The sequence below is a fragment of the Trachypithecus francoisi genome, unplaced genomic scaffold (genome assembly GCF_009764315.1).
Source record: "Trachypithecus francoisi isolate TF-2019V2 unplaced genomic scaffold, Tfra_2.0 Lachesis_group17, whole genome shotgun sequence".
NCBI lineage: Eukaryota > Metazoa > Chordata > Mammalia > Primates > Cercopithecidae > Trachypithecus > Trachypithecus francoisi.
In genome coordinates, this window is record NW_022681462.1 from 81,093,968 (window position 1) to 81,114,787 (window position 20,820).

Consider the following 20,820-nt stretch of genomic DNA (forward strand, 5'->3'; position numbering starts at 1 on the left):
AGTGTATTTATAGGTTTGGGATGAACCTATAAATTCCTTTCCAGGAAGAACAATATGTATGTCCTCTATCTGGAGCTCTCTTTCCCCAGTGTCAGGGTGGCTGGGAAGGCAAATTAAGAATTAAAGGCTTAGACACCTGCAACGAGGCCAAACAAATTTTGAGAACTACTACTCTAGGCCAGATTGACTTCCTCTATTAATTACTATATGTTGGGTTTTTTTAATGCTTGAACTGTCAGAGGGCAACTTAGTTTCCAAATTTCAGAGGTGAAGGATTAGGGGAAATCTCAATGTAGGAAGAAACTCAGTTTTCTCATCTAGAGGTAAGAACACAACTGAAAAGCAGAAAATCAGGCGAGGCCATGTCAGTAGGTCTAGAAAATGATAATACCACTGGTTTTGTAGGTAAACTGGCACTCAGTGTCACTGCGAAGAATGTGACCCTAATTTCCAGTCTCTTTCCACTGATTTATGTAGTCCTAAAAAGCACTGCTCCCATCTGACTCTGCTGCTAAAAAAAACCTTCAATGGATCCTTTACCAAATTAAGCTGACTCTGCTTTGGCTTCAAGTCCCTCCATGCCTACTGTATCTAACTTATCTGTAGGCTTTTTTTCTCATGACTTCTGCATTCCTAACAAATTGGACAAGGCTGTTTCCCTTACACCTCTTTCACATTCCTTGATCCACGCCTTCACTACACACAGAATGCTTTCAACTATGCCTAGAGCCTTGATGCCCTTAACAAAGGCGGTAGCTTTTCCCTCTGAGGCCTCCAACACTCTGTGCCTCCCAAGGTACTTAACAATCCCTGCCTAACTACAGTTAGTAGTGGTCTCAGTCCTTGACATATTACTTCAGTGGGTATGTTTTCTGCACGATGCCCAGCGGGGTGTCAACGTCTCCTACTTCACTAATAGTTAACAATTACTGATTTGAAAGGAATGTAGAGAAAACACTGGGTGTGGCTACCTTGCAGAGACCGAACTCATCCATTTCATCTGGGGGGATGCCATAGTTGCCGATCAGAGGATACGTGAGCACCAAGATCTGTGCCTTGTAGGAGGGGTCAGTGAGGGCCTCAGGGTAGCCGACCATGCCGGTTTGAAACACTGCAAGAAAGAGGCAGGGCTGGGCTCCGGCAGGGCACCCTTCGGAACACTCCCAGCGCGATGAGCACACCCCAGTGGAGGCTGCCTTGGTCGCGAGGGGTTTACGGCGCTGGGGCCCATGGGCACCGAATGGGGGGAGGGGGTTTGCTGGCGGGAAAATGGCGGGGTCTGGACGGGGAAGGTTGGGCGGAGAGGCGCATCAGAGCGTGGGATAAGGTCTGCAGCCTAACCGGGATTGCTTACCCACTTCCCCGGCAGTCGACACGGCGGCCCCAAAGGGCTGGCCCCGCAGGACCGACCCGTCCTCCAACACTAGGGCCGCCATGGGAAGGGAGCTCAGAGGCGGGGGCGAGTACGGAGAAGCGGGAAGGACTGCAAACTCCACTGGAACCACGTGAGGACGGCGCGCCGGAGTCGGTCCACGTGGCTAACGGCGCGCGGCGCTGGAGAGAAGCCGGGCGCGGCAGCGCAGGAACCTCGGGCGCGTTTGGCGGCGGCAGAGGCTGCGGCGGCGCGGACACAAGCGGCGTGAGGGGCGGTGTCGGGCACGTAAGGGGGGGGGGTGGGCGGAGCCACGGGGAGTGAGCCCTCGTGGTCTCCGCACTGCAAAACCAGGGGAAACCTGAAAAAACCGGCTGCTCTAAAGCAGTCCCTCCCACCCCAAGCAAGAAACACGTAAAGGCAGGGCGCCGTTCCTTAAAAAGAAAGAGAGAGAGGAAAAAAAAGTGTTTATTATAGGCAACAACACAATTGGGAACTGGTATTTGTCTACACCAGGTGAGTGCAATTTTTCATCTTCCAATGGCGGTCTCAACCTTGAGGTGAATCCACTGGCCAAAGATGCCTTTCTAGGAAGCAGAGCTCCCTGGCTGGGCTAAGATAGATCAGATCCATCTTAGGTCAATGGTAAGACCTATGTGGTTCATGAAGTCTTGGCTTTTCGGCGTTGGGTCCCCCAAAGCAGAATGGAGATGGATAGAGTGGTGGATCCCAGAATCCCAAAGAACATAAGCAGTGAGAACGAGCCCTGTGAACAACAGACCAAAAAACATCCCCATACAACGTTACACGGAGGGCCACATCCTAACACCTAATTCTTTCCTAATATACCTATCACCTTGTCTAGGGCAATTCTATAGTTTTCCCCCTATAGGTAATTTGTATTAGCTCCTCGTCTTGTGGATCTCCTTTCTGAGAAGAGTTGCTCTATGCATTCCTTGTATCCCTAGTTACAAGGCCTAATTCCTCACCTGGCGCATACACTTGTATCCGTGGAAACCATCAGCACAAACACACTGCAAAAGACCTGGACCATCAGGTACACAAGATCCATTCTCAGGACACATTTCTGTGGGCCAGAGAGAACGAGAGAACATCACTGCATAAATCTCATTAGGCATATTTCTCAAATATCTGTTTCAACTTAGAGTCTCTCAATCATTGCTAGGATAAAGGAAGAGGAAAGAAGATTACAGATAAAAACAGTAACAATGATGTCAGGCCTCTGAGCCCAAGCTAAGCCATCATATCCCCTGTGACCTGCACGTAAACATCCAGATGGCCTGAAGCAACTGAAGATCCACAGAAGTGAAAATAGCCTTAACTGATGATATTCCACCATTGATTTGTTTCTGCCCCACCATAACTGATCAATGTACTTTGGAATCTCCCCCACCCTTAAGAAGGTTCTTTGTAATCTCCCTGACCCTTAGGAAGGTTCTTTGTAATCTCCCCACCCTTGAGAATGTACTTTGTGAGATCCACCCCCTGCCCGCAAAACATTGCTCCTAACTCCACCACCTATCCCAAAACCTGTAAGAACTAATGATAATCCACCACCCTTTGCTGACTCTTTTCAGACTCAGCCCTGTGAGTCTGCACCCAGGTGAAATAAAGCCTTGTTGCTCACACGAGCCTGTTTAGTGGTCTCTTTACACGGACACGCGTGAGACAAATAGTATATCTTAAGATCTTTTCTTTCAAAGGGGTTAGAGCCCCAGAACTCTGAATGAAAGGCACTTAAGTAACTTTGTCTTTCTGATCTAAAGTGGAAAATACAAGGGAGAAAAGACAATTCCCAGAAGTTTGGAGGTAAGACAGCATACCTGGGTCCCCAGTGTTATTGCAAAGGTTCTTTTGCCCTTGACAGATTTGGTTGTCTATATAAGAGGTGATAGTATTCCAGGCATTAATTCCTCCAGGACAGCTGACATCTTGTGGCAGTATCCTAAAGAGAAATGTGGTCATAACATGCAGAGTTGCTCAACTCACAGCATTACCCTTCTTTGATTCTCTTCCCCATACCCTTACTCACAGAGTCTGGAGCTGAGTAAAGCCATGGAAGGTGTTGGCCAAGTCACCTTTGAGGGGGTTTGCTTGCAGGTCTCTGCAAAGCACACAATGTTAGCACTTTCCCATCAACCTACACTATATTAGCCTTTTGGGTGGGAGGCACCTAACTACTTACATGATGACAGTGGTATGTGCCTGATGAAAGTTTGGACCAGGGTCCTCCAGAGAACAGTTCTGGAGATCCAGCCTGAGGAAATAAAGTAATCAATATAACTGTGTGTTCCTCTTTTCCTTCAGCCACAGCACGGTTTGTATTTTACTACACAACCCCCTTTTCAGCTAATAATAATTGAACACAGCTGTGTTCAGAGTCACACATTAGGAGCTGTGGTAGACATTTTAATTCTGCATTATCCAATAGAATCACCACTTGCCACATGTAACTACTTAAATTTAAATTAATGTACCTTAGGCTGGGTGTAGTGGCTCACTCCTGTAATCCCAGCACTTAGGGAGGCCAAGCGGGGAGGATCACTTGAACCTAGGAATTTGAGACCAGCCTGGGCAATATGAGTGAGACCCTCACTCTATAGAGAAAAATTAATTTAACCTAAAAATTCAGTGTCTCATTTGCACTAGCCATATTTCAAGTGCAAATGGAATAACCACATTAGTAGCTACTGTACTGGTTAGTACAGATATGGAACATTTTTTTTCTTTTTTCAGACAGAGTCTTGCTCTGTTGCCCAAGCTACAGTGCAGTGGCATGATCTCGGCTCCCTGCAACCTGATTCCCAGGTTCAAGCAATTCTCCTGCCTCAGCCTCCTGAGTAGCTGGGATTACAGGCATGCGCCACAATGCCTGACTAATTTTTGTATTTTTAGTAGAGACGGGGTTTCACCATGTTGGTCACGTTGGTCTCGAACTCCTGACCTCATGATCCGCCTGCCTTGGCTCCCAAAATGCTGGGATTACAGGCGTGAACCACCACGCCTGGCCCAGAACATTTTCATAATCACGGAAAGTTCTACTGGCCAGCACTGTTCTAATCGGTTATGCATCTATTGGGAGAAATCTGTGTTTCTTGTCTACATTAGTGAATCTCATACTATGATTTTCAGATCCACAGAGAGCCTTTAAATTAAAAAAAAAAAATGCAAGTCACATAAATGAAAGTTTTTTCCACATGTATTTTCTACCACAGATTGGTTGTAAACTGCAGGACATTAAGGATCATGCCACATTATTTTTCTTCTTCAATATCTACTGCTATCCATTCCTTTATTCTGCAAATATTTACTGAGTCCCTACAAACTGCAAACACTGGGAGAATGTTAAAAAATATATAACACAGTATCTTAGCCTTTGAGTGGCTTACAATGTAGTTAGAGGAAGAAGACCAATACCCAAAATAAAAGCACTGTAAACATTACAATATAAAAGAAACCACAGGATAGTGTATAAATATATTTGAGTGGACACTAAAGATTACAGAAAGTTTTTTAAGAAGGTATTACTGAATCGCTTGAACCCAGGAAGCAGAGGGTGCGGCGAGCCGAGATCATGCCATTGCACTCCAGTCTGGGCAACAAAAGCGAAACGCCATCTCAAAAAAATGAATAAATAGTAATTAAAAAAAGGTATTACTCTGGAAATTAGTAGTAGGAAATATTCACAAAAGATGTTTGAAATGAAGGATGGATATGTCCTAATTTGGTGGAGGAAGGCAATTTCAGGTATGGAGAGAGGCCTGAACAAAGATGGAATGCCACTGAGGGTAGGCAAATCTGGCTGGTGCAGACCTTTATGGAGGTTTGCGTGGACAAGTAATTGGAAATAATGTTGGAAAAGGGGGTTGGGACTAGTGTATGGTAGTTAATGGTTTGAATTTTGTCCTGAGAGCAAGTTACTAACTACAGTATTAAAGCGAGAGTGATATTGGAAAATGTCGGTTTTCTGAAAGCTTAATATAGAGAGGTATTTAGGTAGATGAAGGAAAGAAGAGAATGGAAGTAAAACATAACATTTGAGTTTGAAGTTAGGGTGCACTCAGTAGGAAATGCTTAATAGGAAGCTACAGGTACTCACGTGTACCTGGAGTGTAGAAAGGTAAAAAGACACTAAAGAGATCTAGTTTTGGTAGACATCTGCGTGATGGTTACAGCTGAAACCATAATAGGTGGATTCTTAAAATAATATAAAGGTAGAAAAGCAGCCAGGCTAAGGAATGGCCTGTATCCAGCATCTAGAGATGTCTTCCCCTCACCCCAAGATGGTGCCCTTCTGATTCAGGCAGCAACGGGCATGCAGCATTAGTTCTCGTGTCGTTTTACAATAAAGGGCCACTTTTGACAAATTTTGCACACTCCCTGGACATTGAGTGCATATCTGCAGAAGAGAAAGAAACATTAGAACTCCAGAAAGAAAAGCCAAGAAAAGAACAAACGGCCATCAAGAATTAACTGCCAGTACACGTTTCCAGAATTCCTCTAACATGGGGCCGATAAATGGATAAATGGCTCGTGTCCTACCCTTGTAACAGGCTAGGCTAGGAGATGCCATGTCTTCCCCTAGAGTCCGGCGCCGAAACAGCTCCCCTGACACTTTCAGTACCAGACATCAGCCAGGGAAGGTCCTCATCTCTGAAGATCACTATTCAAACATATTTATTATGCTCTCTGCGGAGACTTCTCAAGTCCCAGTTTGGCCCGGTGTAAAAGGACCGGAGGTAGGTAAATAACTCATCAAGCATTACAAAAGAAAGTACAGCCCTACCACTGCACGATATATGGTGTTCGGGCGTAGAGAGCTTGCACAAGAGCCAGAGGACCCGTCTGTAGAACTTAAAGTTACTCAAAAATTAAGGGACGAGATCAAGTTTCACAGATCTTTGAAAGTCGGCAGGACTGGGGCGCCGAAGGCCTGCACGACGTGAGTACTCGGGAACAGGACCCGGCTGGGCAGGGTCGGAAAGGGTCAGGGACGAAATCAGAGCCGCAGGCCGGCCGAGGGGAAGGGGGAGCCGCGGACGAGCGAGACGCACGGCTGGCCAGCGACCCTGCTTCAGCCCGACCTCAAACTTGCTTCTGTACCTCGGGTAGCGCCAGAGCCCTTTCCACGCCCAGAGCGAGGAGCAGGGCGGCAGCCCAGCGCACCAGGGTCGTAAGACTACCCGGGCCGTGATGCGCCATTTTCCGCTCCCTTACTTCTCCGGTTCTCACGCGACCCGGCCCCGCGGCCCCGCCCCGCAGCGCGTCAGGCCCTCTTCCCCGGGCGTGGCCTAAGCGACCCGGTCCAGTCGCCCTGGGGCTGGCTGGGGGTTTCTCCTGCTCGCGGAGCTCTGCGCTGGTCTTCATGCGCCCCAGCCCTCTTTCGGGGACACTAGCCGCCCCCTATTGCTTTTCCCCTTTAGTGAAGGCGACCCCCCTCGCCGCGCGGCTTCCCGGAGTCGACTGCATGCTCCCTCAACCCGGTGTTCCCCGCGTCCGGAAGCCAAGGTCGCGCCTTCGCAGAGACTCGGGTCCCTCCATCCGCCCTCAGTAAACATGGCGGCGCAGCGAGCGGGGCGGGCAGGGGGCGGGGCCTTCGCGGGCTCCCGGCCAGGGTGCAGCAGCCCGGCACTGGCTACCCACGTGTGGAGACCGGGCAGGTGGGCTTGCAGAGCTTGAGCCGGTGCGGAGAGGCCTCAGGGAGCGGCGTCTGAGCTGGGGCGGGAGCAAAGGGGCAAGGGGGCGGGGAGGGGCGGAGCGAGCCGGCCTCCGGCGTGGGACTGAGAAGATACGAAGTGTGCGCGGTAAGGTGGTGGTCTCCGCCGCGTAGAGAGAAGTGGGAAACCAGGAAAGAACGAGGGTGAGGGTGATGGAGCAGAGAAGGGCAAATCGCAAACTCCGGCGGGAGGGCACGAGCCTGGATCGCCCCGGGCACGTAGTTCCCTTCACCTCAATCCTGATAGCGCGTAGCGTCCGGGAGCCTGGCGAGGAGGTAGGAGCGGGATAGACGCTTCCCTAACTCATTTTCTTTGCCTTCCCAGGAAAAGGGTGCGATGTTGATCTCAGGAAGCACAAAAGGATAGTCCTAGCCCGGACTAAACCACGGAGGTAAGGGAGTGCGTCGCTGCCCCAGGGGTGGGCCAGCGCCGTAACTGAAGGGCGCCAGGGGATCCCTGCTCCCGGAGTGACAGTGTTGGTTAGGGCCAGCCAAAAACTCCTTAATGCCAACCCAAGCGATCATCTCGTGTAGCCGACCCATGCTTCCCTTCCACATTCCCCCCATGGTGTCTACCTGGAAGCTCCTGAAAGGTTTACGTTTAGCTCGCTGGCAAGTTTTCTAAGGTGTTAGTAGCTATTAGCATTTTGAGGGCCCCTAAAGCCTTTCACACCTTGAGGAATTATAAGCTCCGGACAGATTTTGAGGGAATCTTTTTGGAACAGTTAGTCCTGCAGTGGTCTCATTGCCTTTTGTAGGAGTCAGTATGATCCACTGCAGTGTGTGACCAAAGTGAGTTCAGGTTTTTTTTTTTTTTTTTTTTTTTGAGAAGGAGTCTCACTTTGTCGCCCAGGCTGGAGTGCAGTGGCACGATCTCGGCTCACTGCAAGCTCCGCGTCCCGGGTTCACGCCATTCTCCTGCCTCAACCTCCCGAGTAGCTGGGACTACAGGCGCCCGCCACCGCGCCCGGCTAATTTTTTGTATTTTTAGTAGAGACGGGGTTTCACCATGTTAGCCAGGATGGTCTCGATCTCCTGACCTCGTGATCCGCCCGCCTCGCCTCCCAAAGTGCTGGGATTACAGGCGTGAGCCACGGCGCCCGGCCAAGTTCGGGTATTTAAAAGGGGTCCCACATCACGCCTGTAATCCCAGCACTTTGGGAGGCCGAGGCAGGCGGATCATGAGGTCAGGAGTTTGAGATCAGCCTGGCCAGTATGGTGAAGTCCCGTCTCTACTAAAAATACAAAAAAAAAAAAAAAAAAAAATTGGCTGGGTGCGGTAGCACATGCCTGTAGTCCCAGCTACTCAGGAGGCTGAGGCAGAAGAATCACTTGAACTCAGGAGGCGGAGGTTGCAGTGAGCCGAGATCATGTCACTGCACTCCAGCCTGGGTGACAGAGCGAGACTCCGTCTCCAAAAAAAAAGGAGCGTTCCCACAATCTGCTGTTTGTGCCTTAAGTGTGTTACAGTTGTAGTGAAACAACAGCTAGCTCTTCCTCTTGGCCCCCCTCTTTCTGGAGAAATGTAAGCCCACAGGTTTGGATCAACGTAGAGTTTTTAGAAAACCATAGATCTGTTCTCAGAATCTGGTCTGTTGCTAGGTCAGGTTTTTCCTGTCTTCCCTGGTACTCTCTCAGGCCATCCATGAGAATTCTCCATACATCATGCAAATAGAATTTTATCAGGAAGTCCCATCAGCAGAGTGTCTTTATTTCTGTACCTCCGTTTCCTACACTGGGACTTTCCTTCCTGTCTCTGGCCACCTACCTATCTATACCACTAACCCTATAGTGTTCTGTGTTCTTTGCACACAGGAGACATCTTTCCTCTTACTCACCAGTAGTTCCCATCATCTCTATCATAGCAGCAAAAACTTGCCAAGGACAGTGAGAAAACTCAGGGTGTTGCAATGTGCAAAGGCCCAGGGCATGTTTAGGTTAAACCAGAGTTTAAGCCTGTTGGGAATCTTGTAGACATGTGATCCAAGAGTTGCCAGCTCTGATTTTCCCTCTTTATTGGCCCCAAGAGGTTCAGAGTTCAGGTTTAGTCTGCATGAGGCCATATCTTGCCAGCCAGACAGTGTCTGCCCAAGAACACACTGTGGGAGAGCCGAAAGACAGCCTAATCTTTCTCCTAGTGGGCAAAAGCAGAAGATACACTTTATGTTAGTCTGTCTCTTGATGAGTTGAAATCTAAACTATGTCCTGTGAATGACTGACTACAACACTCTGCTCCTGCCCTGGTTCTGGGAATAGTGAGGACAGGGCCGTTGGTAAACACCTGTCATAGCTGCAGACAGCACTGTTTCTTTCTCTCTTGTTTTGTACCATGCTGCATAACCTTGAGCAAGTTATTTAATCTCTCAGTTTTCTTGTGATGACTGTAGAGTATTCATGTCTTACCCTGAGACATGCTGTTTTGAAAGCGTTAGCTTCATTATGTGTTATTACTAATGTTTATAAAGCACCTCACACACTGCTGGGTTACATAGCAAGTGTTCAACAAATGTTAACTATTATCATGTTAGACTGTCTAACTACATGACATTCTTTGGTGTTTTTTCCCCATACCAAGAAGTACCCCAGAGGATTGCCTCTGAAGATAATGTGATACGCATGGAGAACAGACAGGGTGGATGGTGAATCCCTAGACCTGGGTTCTAATTGACACTCCAACAATAGTAGGCTCTGTGCTTTTGTTTGGAAAGGTCACTTGAACCATCTGAGCCTTAGTGTGTTTATCTGTGAAATGGTCAGTGGTGGGGGGTTGGTTGTAATAGTGGTATCCAAAGATTTAAGATTTTAAATATGACAGTCCCTTCCCTCTTTCTCTGAGGATTATGGTGTATTCTTGGAGGATTAACATTTCTTGTGTAGGAGTTAGAAAATCAACTTTCAACTTTCCCATCTTTTCAGTTCCTTCATTCCAACTCCCTCCCGCACAGAGTGCCAAGAGTACTTTAGGCTGAAAGCCTAATCCATCTAGGAATGCTGTTGAATGTGAGCTCCCTCTTCCCTCTTCTGGAGCCTCTAGGGCTGAGTTGGAGTTTGGGGGCCACAGGGTGATAGGGCCATTTGGAACATAGCGATTGGTTCCCTGAAGGGGCCAGAACAAATGACTGCTGAGCTTCACCCCACCCCCAGTTCCTGATCTCTCACCTCAGCTACTCATAGAGCCAGATCCTCAGCTCCTACAGCTCCAGGCAACTCTGCCTCAGAACAGGGATTGCTTCTCCAGGTAGGTGTCTGTCCCCAGCAGGATGCGACCACTCTCTTTGGCTGGTCCCTTTGCCTCTCAGCTCCCTGGCTGGGTTGCTTCTCTCCGAAACGGAGAATCGTAACTCTGAAACTCTGACTCCAGCATGATGCCCTCTCACCTTTCCCCTCTCACTTTGGAATCCAGCCGCTCTTGCTGCATCTGCTGTTGACTGTGGTGTTGCAGGTAGAGGGGCTGAGAGGTGGGTGGCAGCAAGTGCTTATCTAGTGGTGTTGGGGAGAACCTTAAGAAAGGGGTTCGGAGTGGTTGGCCTGGGGATGCCTGAAATGGAGTGTGTGGCTGCCACAGAGGCAGTCTCACTGATGATCAGTTAGAAGGGTGACACTGGGGATCTCAGGAAGCGAGGGCTGAGGCCAGGGTCAGTAGGGGAAGCCCTGCTGCCATTAGTCTCCATGTTGTGTTTCCTGCTGGGCTGTGGCGCCAGGCTGGGCTCTGCTGGCTTAGTGTATTGTAATGACTGGGTCTGTGCCTTCAAGTGGGGTCAGGAAATTTTGCAAAGAAACTTAGGCTAGAGTTTATTTTTCTTTTGGTACTCGGGTGGAGACCTAAGAAGGTTCTTGAATTTCACAGCTCTGCATACTCAAAGGTCCTGGCCAAGTTATGTTGTCTCCTGGCTGTCTCACTCTGATGCTTCTCCCTCACTTCTGTCCCCTACCAAACCCATACCAGGGCCTCCAGACCTTGAAGGGCTACCACTATGCTGACTGGTCCACTTCTGATGGCATGCGATGTACAAGGCCCAAGGGTGAATGGCTACCAAGGCAAGATAGGCCTCATAAGAGCTAATTCCTTTGCAGCTCACCCTGGACAGTATCATTCCGTGGAGGAAGACTGTGAGACTGTGGCTGGGAGCCAGATTGTAGCCACCCATCCGCCGCTGCCCTGCCCCAAAGCCCTGGAGCAGCAGCTGGCTGCAGATCACAGACACAGTGAGGATATGAGTGTAGGGGTGAGCACCTCAGCCCCTGTTTCCCCAACCTCGGGCACAAGCGTGAGCATGCCTGCCTTCTCCCTCGTGGACTATGTGGTGTTCGTCCTGCTGCTGGTTCTCTCTCTTGCCATTGGGCTCTACCATGCTTGTCGTGGCTGGGGCCGGCATACTGTTGGTGAGCTGCTGATGGCGAACCGCAAAATGGGCTGCCTTCCGGTGGCACTGTCCCTGCTGGCCACCTTCCAGTCAGCCGTGGCCATCCTGGGTGTGCCGTCAGAGATCTACCGATTTGGGACCCAGTATTGGTTCCTGGGCTGCTGCTACTTTCTGGGGCTGCTCATACCTGCACACATCTTCATCCCCGTTTTCTACCGCCTGCATCTCACCAGTGCCTATGAGGTAAGCAGGGATGGAAGGGAGAAGCACGTGGGACACTGGGGTTGGGGTGGAGAGGAGGGACAGGGACATAGGAAGGACCTGGGACCCTAGACCTCCTCCACCTAATGAAAGGGACAGAAAACTCAATTGTGTGTTTATAATTCTTTCTCAGTGATAATCAGCAGTGGGGGCAGGATTGGAGAGGAGGGTGCTGTGCTGAGTGGGACTCAGAGTGGGTATGGGTTGGATATTCCCTCATGTTCCTGAGTGTCTTGAGGGAAGTTGTGTGTGAGTTGTCGGGGTGAAGTCAGGAGGAAAATCTTTTTTCTGTATACCCAGTACCTGGAGCTTCGATTCAATAAAGCTGTTCGAGTGTGTGGAACTGTGACTTTCATCTTTCAGATGGTAAGCAGAATGAGGCTAGAAACCGAGCCTGGGGCATGTTGGGGGACCTGAACTCAAGTGTGCTGCGGGAATTGGAGTCTCGCCTGCTCTCAGACTGGCAGGACTGAAATTCCTGCTAGAGGGTCAGCATCTGTGAGGCCCCCAGAGGCATCCTGCTGCCCGTGCCTTCTAATTCCGGCACAGATACTATGGTGGCAGCAAGCCAGAATTTGAGAGAAGGAAGAGGGAAGTGAGCCTAGGTGAGGGGAAGCCATGGGCATATTGACGCTGAGGCCCATCTTTCTTCTTCTCTCTTCCCACCCTCCTCCCGCCCCCCTCACATGTTTTCCACATGCAACAGGTGATCTACATGGGAGTTGTGCTCTATGCTCCGTCACTGGCTCTCAATGCAGGTGAGGAGTCGCACCGCCCCTGGCTTTCAGCCATGGCAGGCCAGGAAAGCACCTTTGGGAGAGGCAGATGGAGGAGCGTGTGCGGAAAAGAACCTGACCTTGGACAGGGAATTAATTCACTGCTTGGGCCCTTGGGTGGGTCTCTACCAGAGGAAGGCTTGGTCCACCTCTATTGAAAGCCAGTAACGTATTACCATGCCTATCCAAACTGGTTAATCAGCACCTTTTGGTGGAGCTTTGCAAACAATTTTTCCCATTGTGGTGAATGATTTATTTCATTGTTAATGACCAAATGCTTTATCTCTGTGGCATGACACGATTGCCCTACCAGGGCTTCTCCCCTGGGGAACCCTTTTCCAGGGATAAAAATGTGACTTCTATGCTTACAGTGACTGGCTTTGATCTGTGGCTGTCCGTGCTGGCCCTAGGCATTGTCTGTACCATCTATACAGCTCTGGTAAGTGCAGTAAGCCCTGGTGGGGGGAGGGGAAGGGATGAAGTAAGGAGGGGAGATGGGAAGAGAAGGAAAAGAAGAGATAAGCTGAGAATATAGGTGAAATTCTAGGGCGGTAAGATTTATGATAGGATTTAGCAGTGGGGGTGGTATATGAAGGTAGAGGATGGGATGGGAATGATGTCAACAGGGTCACAGCAATTATATGCCTAACGGCAGGAGAGTTCCCTCCCTGGTAGAATGTCCTTAGGGTGGATAGTTTCAGGAGTGTCCAAGGGAGAGAATATAGTCATGGGTTCTTAGTTTCTGTTTCTGGTTGGGTCAGTGAAGTCCCTTCCTCATCCCTCTTTTATACTTACCACCAGAGACAGAAACTAAAAACTGGCTTCAGGCACAAAAAGTCTAAAACAAAACAAAATGGAACAACAATAAGGCGGGTTGGACAAGCTGGGTTTAGAAGGCCTCTGTGGAGGGTTTGCTGTGCTTTCCTTGCAGGGTGGGCTGAAGGCCGTCATCTGGACAGATGTGTTCCAGACAGTGGTCATGTTCCTTGGGCAGCTGGCAGTTATCACCGTGGGGTCGGCCAAGGTGGGCGGCTTGGGGCATGTGTGGGCTGTGGCTTCCCAGCACGGCCGCATCTCTGGGTTTGAGTAAGTATACCCCTACTCCTGGATGGGGTCTGCAGTGCCTGGGCGCTGAGCCCATCCTAGAGGGCTGAGGGCTATAGTAAGCAGAGTGCAAACTGGGAAGCCTAAGGTGTAACAGCAGACAGCGGGAAACTGGTCCTGCAGAGATGGAGGGTGATTACAGGTGCTCGGCTAGTGTTTCTGGAGAGTCAGGACATTACCTGGGATGAGTACCTGGAACGAGGCTGGGGTGGAAGAATGGAGCCTCCCTCTAACTGGCTGTGCTGTCTCTTGAGTGCACCCAGCTTCTTGCCTTCAGTCATCCCCTTGGCCCTAGCAGTGGTGTCTCTCCTCTCCTGTCACTGACTCCTGTTGCCAAGAGGGCAGGAAGGCTGTATCTCTGGGGCTTTGCACAATGACTGGGTGGTGTCTGTTACAGGTTGAATCCAGACCCCTTTGTGCGGCACACCTTCTGGACCTTGGCCATTGGGGGTGTCTTCATGATGCTCTCCTTATACGGGGTGAACCAGGCTCAGGTGCAGCGGTACCTCAGTTCCCGCACGGAAAAGGCTGCTGTGCTGTGAGTGCAGGGACAGGAAGGGAGCGGAGCAAGGTCTAGGGGAAGGGGTTCCCCAGAGATAATTGGGGTGGGGCAGGATGCCAAAGTACATACACATCCACTGTGTTCAGGATGTGGGTCTCCTTTCTGGAGGTCAGGGGCACATGCCTGAGGGCGTCTGTTAACGCTGGCTCTCCTCCTGGCACCGACATCTTTTACAGCTCCTGTTATGCAGTGTTCCCCTTCCAGCAGGTGTCCCTCTGCGTGGGCAGCCTCATTGGCCTGGTCATGTTCACGTATTACCAGGAGTATCCCATGAGCATTCAGCAGGCTCAGGCAGCCCCAGACCAGGTGAGAAGGCCCTGTCTTGTTCCCTTGAGGGCAGGCCTGGCCCCACAACAGGAGTGTCTAGGTAGGAAAGGACTGACTGCAGAAAGGACTCCCACCCTGGGTGGGAAATGATTGTAAAATCCCTTCCCACTCTAAGATGCTAGGAATCTAGCATGTGAGGATCCTGGTCCCTAGCATCTAACCACAGTGCTCATCCTACTGGGGTGAGGACCTACCCTTACTGACTCCCCACTGGGCTCCATGTGCTCTGCTGGAAGCTGTCACATACCTGGTCTCACCTAACCTCTAACAGCCTCATTTCACAGAGGAGAAAACAGACTCAATGAGGTAGTCAGTAAGCAGAAGTTACACTGGTAGCCAGAAACAGAGCTGTGGGCGAATTGTGTCATTCCCTCTGCAGAGCCCATTTTCTTTCCACTTAATGTGTAGACACTTGGGTCAGCAGAGATGCCCCAGGCCCTGGCTTCCCTTCTAAAGCACCCAGTCTCAGTAGACTCACTGGGCCACATGCAAAGGGAGCTTCTCTGCAGAGCCGGCCCTGGGAAGGCCCCTCTCTGAGGACTGCTCTGCACCTCCGCTCTGCTTGCAGTTCGTCCTGTACTTTGTGATGGATATCCTGAAGGGCCTACCGGGCCTGCCAGGGCTCTTCATTGCCTGCCTCTTCAGCGGCTCCCTCAGGTACCCCCTTTGACCACTTCCCTCAGACCTGGTGCACCTGACCCCTGTTGGGTACAAGGGGATGGGTGGAGCGGGGTGGTGGCGGGCAGGGAGTCTCAGTCACAGTGAGTCTCTCACTGTATCGGTTCCATCTGTGTGGATGACAAGGGATAGCTCATCTTTGTAGGCCAGAGCACATTTTCTCTCAAGAGATACCCCTGTTTTGGTTACAAGTTCTTTTATGGTACCAGAAATTGATCTGCTCAAATGAAACCCATACCCACATTCAAAAAAGGACTGTGTCCTTCCAGGCCCGCTCGGAGGTGGCGTCAAGTCCAACTATGAGGAGGTTTCTTGGTGGGACCTGTCATCTCCCCTTTAGGACACCATTTCCTCCATAGAGTCCACAGAGCTGACAATTTTGCCTCGCTCAACTCCCCATCCTCTTCTTCTTTTTCAGCACTATATCCTCTGCTTTTAATTCATTGGCAACTGTTACGATGGAAGACCTGATTCGACCTTGGTTCCCTGAGTTCTCTGAAGCCCGGGCCATCATGCTTTCCAGAGGCCTCGGTGGGGTTATGCTTCCTCAGTCTCTTCAGTCTGGGTCTTTCTAAGCTACACCGTGACCACTGTCATCAGTCTGCTTTAAAATACCCACTTTATTCGGGGCTCAGCACTTGCCTAATGAAGCACACAACCTTCCCTGCATGCATGGTTGTTTACATCTCAGGGCGTGTCCTAGGGAGGTCTCTGAGTCACATAGGAGTGAGGACTTGGTGGGAGGAAGCTGCAGCATGATGTAATATGCCTTTTGTGTCAAAGGAGACAGAGGTGGTAGTTTGGCTGGGCAGGGAGCCTTGCTTTATCCCATTGCTTGTGTTAACTCACACCTTCTTGTTTCCTCTCCTCTCCTTTACCCCCAGCCTTTGGCTATGGGCTACTTTGTCTAGGAATGGCCTATATTTCCTCCCAGATGGGACCTGTGCTGCAGGTAATAACTGTAGAGGGTAGGAATCAATTTTAAGGGAGAGAAGGGATTGATTGAAACAGGAAGTTGAGAAGGGCAGCTATATTGAGGGGAATGACCGGGGGCCAGGTGTAAGAGATTCCCCTTTGATGGACCATCTTTACTGTGAACAGACTTCCAAGCAGCCAGAGGACCCAGGGTCATTCCCGGGATATTGTAGGCCAAGAGAGAGCCTCAGAGGAGAACCCAAAACACATCCCTCTCCATCAGCCCCCCATCAGCCTTTCCTGCCCTCTAGAGTCTTTTTTTTTTTTTGAGATGGAGTCTCATTCTGTTGCTCAGGCTGGATTGCAGTGGTGCGATCTCGGCTGACTGCAACCTCCGCCTCCTGGATTCAAGCGATTCTCCTGTCTCAGCCTCCCAAGTAGCTGAGGGACTATAGGCATGTGCCGGCATGTCTGGATAATTTTTGTATTTTTAGTAGAGATGGGGTTTTACCATGTTGGCCAGGCTAGTCTCGAACTCCTGACCTCAGGTGATCCTCCCGCCTTGGCCTCCCAAACTGCTGGAATGATAGGGGTGAGCCACCACCCAGCAACTTCTGGAGTTCTGATTGTTCCCATAGAAGAGACAGATCTGATGAGTGGGGCTCCAAGGCCATGGCGGGTGGCTGTGCTCTATGGTGAAACTGGTCATTTCTGAGTCTGTGTTCTTTTTTCTTTTCTTCTTGCCTGGTCCTCCTAGGCAGCAATCAGCATCTTTGGCATGGTTGGGGGACCGCTGCTGGGACTCTTCTGCCTTGGAATGTTCTTTCCGTGTGCCAACCCTCCTGTGAGTGATGCATCTGGACCCACAGTCATGTGTAGCAGGATGGGCCTGCGGGTTGGCAGGGCTCTTATCAGGAGACCTGAGGACTGCTGTGAGGGCTGGCAGGGCTGGCCTTGTGACAGGCGTGCACCGTGTCTCGGCAGGGTGCTATTGTGGGCCTGTTGTCTGGACTTGCCATGGCCTTCTGGATCGGCATTGGGAGCATCGTGACCAGCATGGGCTCCAGCATGCCACCCTCTTCCACTAATGGGTCCAACTTCTCCCTGCCCACCAATCTAACTGTTGCCACTGCAACCACACTGATGCCCTTGACTACCGTCTCCAAGTAAGGCAGGGCTTGCTGTCTTTCCCCTTGTTTTCTCAAAGCCCTCCTTTGACTTTGAGGGCTTTCACAGGGGTTTTGCTAAGGGATGGGCCACCAGAGGCTCCAGGGAAATGTTGGGTATTGGGTCCTAAAATCCTGGGACCATGCGGGCAAGTAGAAACTGGTGCCCAAGGAATGCCCTGCCAACGAATTGCTCATTGTCTTCCCCTCTGCTCTTCCCAGGCCTACAGGGCTGCGGCGGTTCTATTCCTTGTCCTACTTATGGTACAGCGCTCACAACTCCACCACAGTCATTGTGGTGGGCCTGATTGTCAGTCTACTCACCGGTGAGGGTGTGGGATCGCGGTGCAGACGAGCACCAAGGGGTTAACAGAGGGCCCTAAGGGACTCTACCATCTAGGGAGAAAGGCTCCTGCCCTCTGAGCTCTTGGGTGTCAGTAGCTGTCAGGCTTTTCCACTGGGATGTAGGATGTGGGTGGGGGCTAGGGTATCTGGGGGCCAAGGGAGGACATGGGGCCCGCTGCTGTGGATGGTTCCACGCAGAGACTCAGAAGCACGTTTCCCTTCAGGGAGAATGCGAGGCCGGTCCCTGAACCCTGCGACCATTTACCCAGTGTTGCCGAAGCTCCTGGCCCTCTTGCCCTTGTCCTGGCAGAAGCGGCTCCACTGCGGGAGCTACGGCCAGGTAGCACCTAATGTCCAAGTGACCCCTCCCATCCCTCTGCAGATGCCACTGACTCTTCTACCCCTTTTCTCTGTCCCTGCCCCTGGTGCCCCTCATGATCAGCTAAGCCTAGGCTGTCCCCACACGGCTGTCTCAGGTTCTACCCATAGGGCTGCACTCCCTTGGTGGGGCAGAAGGATCTCAGGGCTCAGGGGAGCTCAGCCCCGGCCTGGGCTGGTCAGCTCCCCACCCCAGCCCACCCTGCGCTCCCCACTGTGCTGTGCTCTGCCTCTTTTCCCCCCATTCTCCCTCCCACACCCAACCTTGCTGGGCTGCCTTCTAGCGGGGATGTTTTCTGTGTGAATCCTGTCACCACCTGTCGTCCATCTTCACCAGGTTCCACCCCTTTGGCTCTGTGTTTGCAGGACCACCTCGTGGACACCGGCATGTTTCCCGAGAAGCCGAGGAATGGTGTGCTGGGGGACAGCAGAGACAAGGAGCCCATGGCCCTGGATGACACAGCCTATCAGGGGAGCAGCTCCACCTGCATCCTCCAGGAGACCTCCCTGTGATGTTGACTCAGGACCCTGCCTCTGTCCTCACTGTGCCAGGCCATAGCCAGAGGCCACCCTGTAGTACAGGGATGAGTCTTGTGTTCTGCAGGGACAGGTCTGGATGATCTAGCTCATACCAAAGGAACTTGTTCTTCCCTGCAGGAGAAGCTGTCACATCTCGAGCATGTGAGGCACCGTTTCTCTCATCGCTTGCCAATCTGTTTTTTAAAGGATGAGGCTCGTAGGGAGCAGGATCATGCCAGAAATAGGGATAGAAGTGCATCCTCTGGGAAAAAGATAATGGCTTCTGATTCAACATAGCCAGAGTCCTTTGAAGTAAGTGGCTAGAAACAGCACTCTGGTTATAACTGCCCCATGGTCCAATTCAGGACTGACTCTCCACCATAAAACTGGAAGCTGCTTCCCCTGTAGTCAGTCCGCATCTCAGTACCAGTTCTGCCAGCCACAGTGAGCCCCTGTTATTACTTTCAGATTGTCTGTGACACTCAAGCCCCTCTCATTTTTATCTGTCTACCTCCATTCTGAAGAGGGAGGTTTTGGTGTCCCTGGGCCTCTGGGAATAGAAGGTCCATTTGTCTCCTTTGTGTAGAGCAAGCAAGTTTTCTGCCTCACTGTCTCCGTCCTCCACCTCTGAGATGGACACTTAGAGACAGGGCAAATGTGGATCCAAGAAACCAGGGCCATGACCGGGTCCACTGTGGAGCAGCCATCTATCTACTCGACTCCTGAGCCAGGCTGCTGTGGTGTCATTTCTGTCATCTGTGCTCCATTTCCTTTTGGAGTTTCTTCCCCACATATCTATTCCTGGGGAATAAAAACTACCATTGGACCTAGAATTTGGGCTCCTGTACTGTCTCCACCTGCTCTTGTCCACCCCACTGCATCCCCTGGTGAGGATAAGGAGTCCCATCCTATGTACAGGTCACCTTCCTGTGCTCAGGAGGGGGGCTGCAGCTTCAAGTCTCTGCTGTCCCCGTGTCTGCAGGGCACAGCGTTGTGCTCACCAGGGTGGAAGATGCACGCCCTCTCCTAAGGCTTCTCATCCCCTGGGGCTTACTTAGTCACTCCCTTCTCCGGCCACACTTTCCCTTTGCCAGAACCTTTTGCTCTCAGATTTTTACTTTTGGAACTGGAGGAAGAATGTTCCCATCTGATTTTAGAAACGGAACATTCTAGCTGGACTTCTATGATCTTGTGAAGAACACTGTGCTCACACCCTCCCACACCTGGCCTCTGCCCTTGCCTGGCCCTGTCCAGCTGCCCACATCAGCTCTGCTCAAGCTCTCCAGGGTCTCTTAACAGAGACTGGGTCCCAGGCATATCTGAGTTCAGCCTCAACTGAGGCCTTCTCCGGGGCTTCTAGAGCACATTCCAGCTGTTCTCTCACATTCCATGCAGCTCAGGCCTGGGATGTTCTGTGTCCCTTTTTCTACCTCTACCCCAGCTCACTTGGTCACGCCCCAGCCCCTTTCACTTCTGCCCTGGCCAGCCCTGTGGAAGAACAGGGCCCGGTTGTGCCAGAGCCCAGACACTAGCCACTCCTCACCTGCCTAGGCCTCATTTATATTCATGATGACAATAATGGCTCCTAATGGGTCTTAAACCTGCTGCCCTGGATTTTTTTTTTTTTTTTTTCCATTCCATAAGGCTCTGGTCTTGAACATAAACATTCCTTCCAGTATGAACTTTAGATATCTGGTCATGATCTATTTTCTGTCTGGGAAGGTACTTTGACAGGCCAAAGGTGTGTCCACTGAATCTACCATATTTCAGACGTGCTTGAGTGGTATTCCAGGGAGAGCTGGGGAGGATGATCCCCAGGGTTGAATTAGCTGAATTAGGTAGGGTGGGAGTGAGTCTGTGTAAGAGGATATGGAGACATTTTACTAGGGGCCCTTGGACTCAGGCCTATTTTGTTTTGTCTTGTGAATTAAAACTTCAGTGATGGAAAGATAAGAAGCCTATAATTATTATTTAGAAAAGATTCCTTTGGGAGACTGAGGCAAGGGCGTTGCTTGAGGCCAGGAGTTCCAGACCAGCCTGGGCAACATAATCAGAGCCTGTCTCTACAAAAACAAACAAATGATCGAGACCATCCTGGCTAACACGGTGAAACCCCATCTCTACTAAAAACTACAAAAAAAAACTAGCCGGGCGAGGTGGCGGCGCCTGTAGTCCCAGCTACTCGGGAGGCTGAGGCAGGAGAATGGCTTAAACCCCAGAGGCGGAGCTTACAGTGAGCTGAGATCCGGCCACAGCACTCCAGCCTGGGCGACAGAGTGAGACTCCGTCTCAAAAAAAAAAAAAAAAAAAAAACTA

The 20,820-nt window shown here is 50.9% G+C and overlaps 3 protein-coding genes across 16 annotated transcripts in view; 1 reads left to right on the forward strand and 2 right to left on the reverse strand.

Moving 5' to 3' along the window:
• The window catches only part of CAD (carbamoyl-phosphate synthetase 2, aspartate transcarbamylase, and dihydroorotase), a 28,637-nt gene extending 26,936 nt beyond the window's left edge, over positions 1–1,701 (reverse strand). For 6 of the 7 annotated variants that reach the window (XR_004428436.1, XR_004428437.1, XR_004428435.1 and 3 more), the window contains exons 1-2: positions 1,355–1,701; positions 972–1,111 (exon numbers count right to left, since the gene is read on the reverse strand). Coding sequence is in view for 4 of the 7 variants with exons in the window: in XM_033176258.1 (XP_033032149.1) it covers positions 972–1,111; positions 1,355–1,436 (222 nt within the window). In the remaining 3 variants the exon portion in view is untranslated. The remainder of the gene's footprint in view (positions 1–971; positions 1,112–1,354) is intronic. The other variant, XM_033176259.1, reaches the window with a different exon arrangement.
• A 119-nt stretch (positions 1,702–1,820) lies between these two features.
• Positions 1,821–6,936, reverse strand: ATRAID (all-trans retinoic acid induced differentiation factor). 3 transcript variants are annotated; one of them, XM_033176267.1, is made up of 7 exons: positions 6,497–6,936; positions 5,671–5,792; positions 3,579–3,650; positions 3,426–3,497; positions 3,217–3,338; positions 2,362–2,459; positions 1,821–2,138 (listed from the first exon to the last, which is right to left on the reverse strand). In XM_033176267.1, the coding sequence occupies exons 1-7, from the start codon at positions 6,758–6,760 to the stop codon at positions 2,034–2,036; spliced, it is 855 nt and encodes a 284-aa protein (XP_033032158.1). In that variant the 5' UTR covers positions 6,761–6,936; the 3' UTR covers positions 1,821–2,033. The 3 variants fall into 3 exon arrangements, with proteins under 3 accessions (XP_033032158.1, XP_033032160.1, XP_033032159.1); XM_033176269.1 differs by having other exon boundaries at positions 6,694–6,807; XM_033176268.1 differs by having other exon boundaries at positions 6,560–6,788.
• Positions 6,684–19,337, forward strand: SLC5A6 (solute carrier family 5 member 6). Of its 6 annotated transcripts, none has more exons than XM_033176264.1 (17): positions 6,684–6,943; positions 7,435–7,501; positions 11,184–11,716; positions 12,035–12,100; positions 12,441–12,492; positions 12,882–12,949; positions 13,442–13,596; positions 14,012–14,152; positions 14,353–14,482; positions 15,072–15,160; positions 15,600–15,712; positions 16,066–16,133; positions 16,854–16,940; positions 17,081–17,262; positions 17,485–17,588; positions 17,832–17,947; positions 18,352–19,337. In XM_033176264.1, the coding sequence occupies exons 3-17, from the start codon at positions 11,324–11,326 to the stop codon at positions 18,496–18,498; spliced, it is 1,911 nt and encodes a 636-aa protein (XP_033032155.1). In that variant the 5' UTR covers positions 6,684–6,943; positions 7,435–7,501; positions 11,184–11,323; the 3' UTR covers positions 18,499–19,337. The 6 variants fall into 6 exon arrangements, with proteins under 6 accessions (XP_033032155.1, XP_033032153.1, XP_033032154.1 ...); XM_033176262.1 differs by having other exon boundaries at positions 6,918–7,053; XM_033176263.1 differs by lacking the exon at positions 6,684–6,943 and adding an exon at positions 6,951–7,076.
• The last annotated feature ends 1,483 nt before the right edge of the window (positions 19,338–20,820 follow it).

Bases quoted from the DNA above. Each gene is read 5' to 3' on its own strand.
- ATRAID (XM_033176267.1), bottom strand. From the start codon at position 6,760: ATGAAGACCAGCGCAGAGCTCCGCGAGCAGGAGAAACCCCCAGCCAGC. The intron at 5,793-6,496 runs GTACAGAAGCAA...TCTCTTCTGCAG, and splicing joins GGGCTCTGGCGCTACCCGAG to ATATGCACTCAATGTCCAGG. The intron at 3,651-5,670 runs GTGAGGGGAAGA...TTATTTCCTCAG, and splicing joins CAGAAGGGCACCATCTTGGG to GCTGGATCTCCAGAACTGTT.
- SLC5A6 (XM_033176264.1), top strand. From the start codon at position 11,324: ATGAGTGTAGGGGTGAGCACCTCAGCCCCTGTTTCCCCAACCTCGGGC. The intron at 12,101-12,440 runs GTAAGCAGAATG...CACATGCAACAG, and splicing joins TGACTTTCATCTTTCAGATG to GTGATCTACATGGGAGTTGT. The intron at 17,263-17,484 runs GTAAGGCAGGGC...TGCTCTTCCCAG, and splicing joins CCCTTGACTACCGTCTCCAA to GCCTACAGGGCTGCGGCGGT.